At 36.5% G+C, this 8,529-nt stretch overlaps 1 protein-coding gene across 1 annotated transcript in view; it reads right to left on the bottom strand.

Annotated features, from left to right (window-relative positions):
• Positions 1-6,039, bottom strand: part of LOC136027360 (uncharacterized) — a 28,020-nt gene extending 21,981 nt beyond the window's left edge. Inside the window, exons 1-3 of the mRNA XM_065704527.1 lie at positions 5,858-6,039; positions 1,998-2,154; positions 1,401-1,526 (exon numbers count right to left, since the gene is read on the bottom strand). Coding sequence (XP_065560599.1) covers positions 1,401-1,526; positions 1,998-2,154; positions 5,858-6,003 — 429 coding nt within the window. The 5' untranslated portion in view covers positions 6,004-6,039. The remainder of the gene's footprint in view (positions 1-1,400; positions 1,527-1,997; positions 2,155-5,857) is intronic.
• Between the last annotated feature and the right edge of the window lie 2,490 nt (positions 6,040-8,529).

The following is an 8,529-nucleotide window of genomic DNA, read 5'->3' on the forward strand; positions in this document are numbered from 1 at the left end:
CCTAAATTCTGGGCATAACGCCATGATGTAATCCACATTTTACGCCACAATTTGGCTATTAATAGAGGTGTAAGCAGGTAAATATCCTTTTAAGATACATTTTTACCATACAAATATATGTCAAAATTTTAAACACTATGCAAACATAGGTTCAAATGGATCTTCTCAACATTTTAGTAAAAAGAGAAAATAGAGTGACTGCTGTAGAAGCAAGAGTTTAAATGACTGAGGCTGTTTACATAATATAAATGTGTGTATCAAATAGATATAATGCTGTGTGGCCAGTAACAAATGTAAGCTACATACATTCAAGTCTAGCTTATAGAAAAAAACATTAAAACTTGTTGTATTTCCATCCATCCATACTTTTTTTCTAGAAGTATGAATACATACCTTGATACAGACTTAAACACACTTTTAAAAGTAAGCTTTAAACCTAACAGAGGGTGATACTTAGATAAGCTTCCTTCCCTCAATGCTTCGACGACACATGAAAAGGTAGAAGCAGAAAGGTGCATATTTAAGACGCTTTAAAAATTTCCTTTAGAGACACACTCTTTTGAGGCATTTCAAGGGGGCTTATGTTTGGAAGGTGGAATTCGCGAAGACATTGAAAAAAAAAATTGGAAGAATATGGATAGAACTCTAAATTTGGATATTTTTTTGGAACTAGTCTCACATCCACCCCCTTGTTTAAGTGCCTGTTTCCTTATATATCCTTGTAAATGCCTGTTTTTCTTTGTGGCTCTTAATACGGAACACGCGCCCATAGGGATATATGCATTTTTTTTTATCTAGTTTTAGCAACTGCAGAATTGCTAAAAACCAAAAATGTTTTCTTTTTTCCTCTCCAGTAGTTCACTTTGAATTCTAAAAACTATGAAACATAAGAGAGAGAGTGAGCATCAGGCGTATGCCTATGGTCATATCTTTAGGGGAGAGAGCTGGAATTCTAAATACACAAAAAAGGTGAACAAATGTCAAATACCATAGCTTTGGTGAACAAAGCGTCATTACTATACCTCTTCCAGCAGAACTAAACCATCAGAAGGCCACCTTTAAACTCTTAAGGAGTTTTAACACATTTCAACGATAGAAAAAAATGGCCTACATCAGCAAAATGTTGCAAGTGAGTGCGAATAATGTGTAAATGAAAGCAATTTATTTTTAAGGGGAGAAGCTCAGATTTTGGGAGAAGGAAAGTTTATAAAAGCTCAAAAACGAGGAGGTATACGCATGTAGGAAAAACAAAATCTATCGGGATTGGGTAGACAAAAGCATCCCTCTTCTCCTCTATGTGCACATTGATCCAATTCTCACAATAAACAGTTCCATAGAAAAATGCAATAGGTATTCTAGTCACATTTACTTGTCCGTTTAACAATGAATTTTGAACATACCTGCCATGAATTCCTATCATAAGTAATTTTGCACGAAAATGAGTGAAATAATGGCCACAGTGTTCCGTTGCAAAATCCGTTATAAAATTCTTCAAAGTCGTTTTCAGGAATATTAACTGGTATAACCTAAAACAAAAATTCAAATTACTAATCATTTAAAATCACTAATTTCTAGATTTTAGAATTCAAAATTAAGAATAAAGTCATGCCGCTCTAAAGAGGTGTCTGTGTTGAAGATAATACTGAGTAGCCTTAACTATTCGTGAAGCCACTTCAGCTTACAGGGAGAGTGATTGTAGGTGCAGAAAATTCTATTTTTACGCCATATTATGTATCAGTGCTGTGAATTACTGATGCATAAACTATGTGTATTTCAGCATAAGAAGCGTTGGCCCACACGGCCTCCTCAGATGGTGCCTTCTACTACTATTAACAATACTAATAACCCATTGGAGCTCAAAGCTCACTGAGACCAACACAGCATGAAATCTTTTTAGTTTCTTGGCAATATTTACCTCAAGGGTAACGTCTCCTTGATGAGGTTCTGACGTGGTATTATTCACCAATGCCCTTGTAATATTAATTGTCATAATTTACCTGGTTAGATTTTAGGCCAGCTGTCGGAGATTTGTCATCATCGCTTGCCTCGGGAACTTTTTCATGGCCTCCTAAATCAAACAGTCCTGGCCAACCTATCCACTTGCCATTGCACTTGGTGACCACTGGTGCTACGGCTGTCACCAATCCTCCAGCGCTGAAAATAAGTTATCATTTTCTATAAAACATCAAAAATCGTCAACAAGTGATTAATTTGGATGCTCTTGGTAATTACACTTTAAATATAAATCTTGATTTCTTTTAAGGGTTCTTTAGTATGTAAGAAAGGATTCAGCCCAATAGTGACATAACTCTGAAAAACAGAATTTGACAAAAATAGATTTATCAACTAATTGGCTTTTTATTCTGATGCTAAAATACGAAACATTCGTTCAGTTTAATACTACCCATCAAAAGCTACGAGCCTGAGAAAATTTGCCTGATTTTCAGAAAAGGGGGAAAATCCCCCAAAAGTCAAGGAATCTCATTAGAAATAACACTGTCAGATTCAGTATATCAGAGGGCTGTACTGTAGTTTTGAGCTCCCATTTTAAAAATGTGGAATTTTGGATTGTTTGCCAGGAGAAAGATCACAGATGCGAGCTTATTTTTTTTTTCCTTTTTTTCTGTTCCCTGGGATGATCGTATCGAACCAATAGTCCTACAAAATTTACAAGGTGCTCATTTAAACGGAAATAAGAAGCTCTAGTACCCTTTTTAAGCGACCGAAGAAATTAGAATGCATCTAGCCCCCTTCCCAAACCCTTTTTTCCCTAAAGTCACCCGATCAAAAGATACCTTTTATAAGCATCATGTTTAATAAACATTTAAGAGTCAATGCATATAGTACGAGTGCTGGTTATTTATTCTGGATTTTAGTCCAGGTTGATGTGGCTCAATTACTTTCACAGTGCTTATTTGAAGTAGTCCTAATTGCCATTATACTTAACTACATTACTTAATCACCATCGTTATAGTTATTCACCATCTTGATCTGAATGCTAATGACTGAGAAGTTAGTTTTCCAGTAAGAGAATCTTTCTTGAGACTCATAGAAATTCGGCAATGTACAGCCAAGGATATTTACCGCGCCATAACTAAACTACTTTTTCAAGAAATTGGGGCCCCAAAGGCAACCCTAACAGAATTTACCGCAGACATTGTGTCGGTTATAATGGGGGAGCAAGGTGGTGTGCAGGCAAAGCTGTCAGAAGAGTGCCCAAGTTTATTTGTACTTGGTTGTTCATACCATTCCATTCATCTTTGTGCTAGTGCTGCCGGCAAACAATTGCCAAAAGAAATTGAAGATTTTTGTCACGATGTATACGGCTATATTTGTCGCAGCCGAAAACGGGACAGTGAGATTTTAGAATTGCAAAAGCTTATGGGATTAAAAGAACATTAAACACTCGATGGTTGTCTAGACAAGCCGTTGTAGCTCAACATTTGGAGCTGTGGGATCGCTTGACTTTATTCTTCCGTGCAGAAAGTCTTAAAGAGGTCAACAAGCCGGGGAAAGACACTGTCATACTATAAAATTTGCTATCAACGGTTTTTAAGGCTTACTTTGCCTTCTTGGCGTATATTTTAGAGTATATCGAAGACCTAAACAAGCAATCGCAGACAGAAGACGCCCAGATTCATCTTGTCTATAATCGTTTTTCTGAAGTGTACAAGACAATAGCATCCCACTTTTTATTTCCTAGTTATGCCAAAGAAAGTGATTACCGCCTCATAAACCATCATGACACCAACTACTATGTCGATGTCAAGGACGTGAATTTTGGGAGACGAGTGGAAGTGATTTTTACCAAATAAAAGATATCTATCTGTTGCATTTGAGTTTAAAGAGGAGTTTAGGAAATTTTTAATCGTGCTCTGTTATGAGATGAGAAAGCGTTTTTTTTAACTCCAGGTATTCATCGGTAAGAAACTTTGATAAGGCTTAATCCACGCTTTGCTATGGGAGAAGAGATTACCATTTTGCTCTGAGCTTGGTACTTCGATTGACTCATATTTAGCCGTGTTTTGGACTCGTTTTTACAGGCAAAACGATGTTAATGGGTCAAAGCGTTTTCCTCTGCTCGGGCGTTAAACTTTAAGCCTACTTGTTCTCCCACACGCTTTCGCGGCTGCTGAGCGAACTTTCTCAGCTGTCAATCTGAACAAAAACAAGCACTAGAAATCGCCTCGGTTTCACCTTGAACGGGCTTCGCAGTGCAAAATGGATCGTCTCAAAGAATTTGAAACCACCCTTGAAAATTGGTTTTGCACCCAAAGTGGCAAAACTGTGGAAGGGGATATGAAAAAGCTAGCCTACAAGAAGAAACAGCAGAATAAATTACCAAGTAGCACAGATGTTAAATGAATGTTACAATTTTTGAATGTTACAGTTTTATTACCTTTGTACAATTTAACCTGACTTCTTGTGCAATATAGTCGAAATACTTCTGTTAAATTAATTTAGTTCTGAATAGTAGAATCAACCAAGAACTTATGTAGGATGACCAGTGAATTATATGGCTCGCCAGGGTCCGTCGGTAACATACCGGTGGGTAGCCTTGTTGATCGCTACTAAATTTTTAACCGTGTTTTGTCAAATGCGGGACTCAGAAGCTATCGTCTACTATTTTAGACCATGAAAAATTTATTAGCCCTCTTGGAATTCCCATTCTCTGAGATTTTGACTCTCTTTGAACAAAAAATGAAGAAAAAATGGCACGAAATAGCAGAAAATGCTACTCAGCTTTAGTATGATCTCTAACATGACTTAAAAAGTACATTAGGTACGATTATTTCCTTTCAAGTGGGCCATCCTCTAACATTCTAGGACGACTGATTAAAATACGATCACCCATCGGAAAAAAAGAAAAAAAAACATCAGTGCTTTCTGTGTAGAAAAGTAGGTAAAATTCTAGTTGATTGACTTTTGACTATCTACGAAAGGGGTTAAGTTAGGAAAATGAAACTTTCAGGGATGAGTCTAAAGACTAAAGTATATCCTGGGAAGGTATTTTGAGTACCCACCTCCACTCCTTCTCCTGCTAGAGGGCCCTGACCTTGATGACATTTAAAAATATGTGTGTTATAAAAGTGAAACCTTGCAAAATAGATCTTCTGCTTGAAGGAAGTACAACAAAATTATTTTCAGCTTCACAACTTTGCTCAATCCCAATTTATAAGGTTTTAAAGATATGCAAATACATTTCCTAAATTTTGAAAAAAAAACATTGATATGGCTCAGAATTCTACTCAAATAACAGGAATTGCATGTTTAGAACTAAGGCAGAGAAAAGGCAACTGGTAACTAAAAATTAAGGTAAAATGTTGTTTTGTCAAAATTTCCATAGGTATAGATCTGTCATGTAGGTGAATTTCAGGGCCCTCTAGAGGGAGAAGGAGTGGGGGAGGATACTTCAAAACACCTTCCCGGGACATAATTTTGCCTTAGACCCATTTCTGAAAGTTTTAATTTCCTAACCTAACCCCTTTCCAAGATAGCCAAAAGTCAATCAACTAGAGTTTTACCCTAATTCCAACTGCCCAGAAGGTATAGTCACGCTGGCGCTATTTACATGGTAATCCTCCATCATAATTGTCATTTATTAGTGACATTTCTAATAAATCATTAAACAAGCTATCTAATACTTTCATTTCATAAATGATGACCTAAGCCACGAACATATGGCTTGGGAGGGGTCTTTAATTCCCCACCCTGCAAAACCCGTTTTTCTTGGACTTCCCCCTCCATCCCTCACATTGATGGCGTCCTCTCGAACCAAACTCCTGTGTACATGCATGGCTGACCTACGATTTTCAAGACTTACAGAGGTAAATGTCACTCAAACAAAGGCACATACCTGTGAGATCGTTGAAGTACACCATTTGAACCTCGCTTTAGAACAAATGGAAGTCGGTTCGAGACAACAATGAGAGAATTATTTCCTTCCTCTGTCGGGTTAGTAAAACTTAGGACTCGCTCCAATTTCTCTCCAAGAGGTGCCATATTCACAGTTTGTATGTTGAATTCAAAATGAAGAATTTCAAAGGGTACTCGGGTATAATAATCAACGTTGTTGACTTATTCATTCTCAATTCTCGTAACTGATAACAATATTTGACGGAATTTAGACATATATCCAACCAAAGAAAATTATAATTTTCTTTCGTAACGGAATTGTAACATAATTGTGATTTCGTAATTAACAAAGCTAAAAGTGTAGCCTGGTCCGAAAATACTTTTAGCTGTCAAGCGGTAAACACAAAAAAATCCATCCCTTTCTTATCCCATGCAAAAAATATTGTTTTTAGACACTAATTGTAGCCGGTTTATTATTTTTTTATTGGGGGGGGGGGTTGGGGTTAACTACCCTACAGGATACAGAAAATACGATCTATCCAAAATGGATGAAAGAGCAGGAGACTGGGAGGTGGAACCGAGACCTCCTTTTTTATGCCAATTTTTATGACGAGAGTAGTTGTAATACATTGGTAAAAACAGCGAAAAATAAGCAATTGATGGGTAGCATGCCTAGATGGGTTGCCGGGTTAGACCCCAGAAAAGTGTAGAAAAAATATAGCAGTGTGAGTATTATTTCTATTAAACGGATTAAATTAACCCAGAAGACATCTTTTCTGTAATTTAGCACCCATTTCCTTCCGAATAAAACTCTCGGGTATAGGCTTTGAACAGCCCGTTCTTAACCAGTTAAATATTATTTACTTGACCAGTTTAATTTAGTATAAATTAAACAAACGTTATTCGCATTCTAAACTGGGGCAAAGACTAAAGAAAATTTCGCTTTCTTTACTGTGAATTGCACGAGCCCTGGGTTTCTATTTTACTAACGGCGAGAGTACCCTTGTTCATTAAACCAGGATGATAATGTTTAGTGAAGGGACAATCTCAGAAGACGAGCATCTAAACTATACCATTAATTGTTTCATTTTTAATATCCCTGCTTTGCGACACAAACCGTCAATTTTGAAGGCTAATTTTACCCCTAAAAAGATTATGGCTGATTTTGTCATGTTAAATCTGCAGTGTGGTTTAATGTTTTTATTTTTACCCCAAGAACCCTTTATCTATTTGACAAAGTTGCACATAACTCATGGGGAAGCTTAAGGGAAGTAGGACGTAAAAAAGCTCTCTTTAAACAAAAATCCATGTTTATTTCTTCAGTTTCGTCACCTGAGGTGGACAAGAATCTTTTGGTCACTTTATTCAGTTTATTTTGAAAAAAAAAAAATCTGAGACGAGCAAAAACCAGTTACACAAAAAGTTTTCTTGCGGAAGTGAGGAGGGAAGTTGAAACTTAAAAAGAACAAAGATTATGTTGAAACTTGTGAAAAGATGTGAAGTTCAAATTTCAGAAGAACAAAAATGATGTTGAAACTTGTGAAAAGGTATAAAGTTGAAACTTAAAAAGAACAAAGATGATGCTGAAACTTGTGAAAAGATGTGAAGTTGAAACTTAAGAAAAACAGAAATTATTGTTTTGTAGATGGTTCGGGATGCCTCTACTAAATCAGATCAAATGAGGGGGTTCGTCATATTTCCCTACAATTCTAAAAACTAGCGATTTGCTAAAACTGAACTTGCTTCACTTTTTTTAAGAATTATAATTGTGTGCTAAAAGTCATTGATGTGAATGCCAGTTAAAGACTTATAAGAGCATTATGAATTAGTCCCTAATTCGGCAGGCAACTTTTCTGCTCGTGTGAGAATATTCTGTTTTTCGGGGGCGTTTTACGTTTTTCAGAAAACCGCTAGTTTTTTGGATTCTGCAATAATAGAAAACCGCCAAAAGAATCTAGATTATATTTGACCTAGTTTATTTGCAACCGAAACTTTAAAAAACGGGATTTTGATACCAATAGTTACATAAAAAGAATCAAATTTTAATGCTGATTTTAAATATATAAGTTTCATCAAGTTTAGTCTTACCCATCCAAAGTTAAGAGCCTAAGAAAATTTGTCTTATTTTAGAAATTGAGGGGAAACACCCCCTAAAAGTCATAGACTCTTAACGAAAATCACACCATCAGATTCAGCGTGTCAGAGAACCCTATTGTAAAGTTTCAAGCTCCTATCTACAAAAATATGGAATTTTGTAATTTTTTTTTCTGAAGACAGATAATGGATGTGTGTTTATTTGTTTGTTTGTTGTTTTTTTTCTCAGGAGTGATCGTATTGACCTAGTTGTCTTAGAATATCGCGAGAGCACTCATTCTAACGAAAATTAAAATTTCTAGTGACTTTTTTAAGTGACCAAAAAATCGGAGGGCACCTACCCCCTCCCACGCACATTTTTCCCCTAAGTTACCGGATAAAAATTTTGAGATAGCCATTCTGTTCAGCTTGGTCGGAAAACCTAATAAATATGTCTTTGGGTACGACTTAATCCCCCACAGTCCCCTGGGGAGGGGCTGCAAGTTACAAACTTTGACCATTGTTTACGTATAGTAATGGTTATTATGAAGTGTACGGACGTTTTCAGGGGGACTTTTTTGCGTTTGGGTGAGGGTGGGT

The sequence above is a fragment of the Artemia franciscana genome, chromosome 5, assembly GCF_032884065.1.
Source record: "Artemia franciscana chromosome 5, ASM3288406v1, whole genome shotgun sequence".
Taxonomy (NCBI): domain Eukaryota; kingdom Metazoa; phylum Arthropoda; class Branchiopoda; order Anostraca; family Artemiidae; genus Artemia; species Artemia franciscana.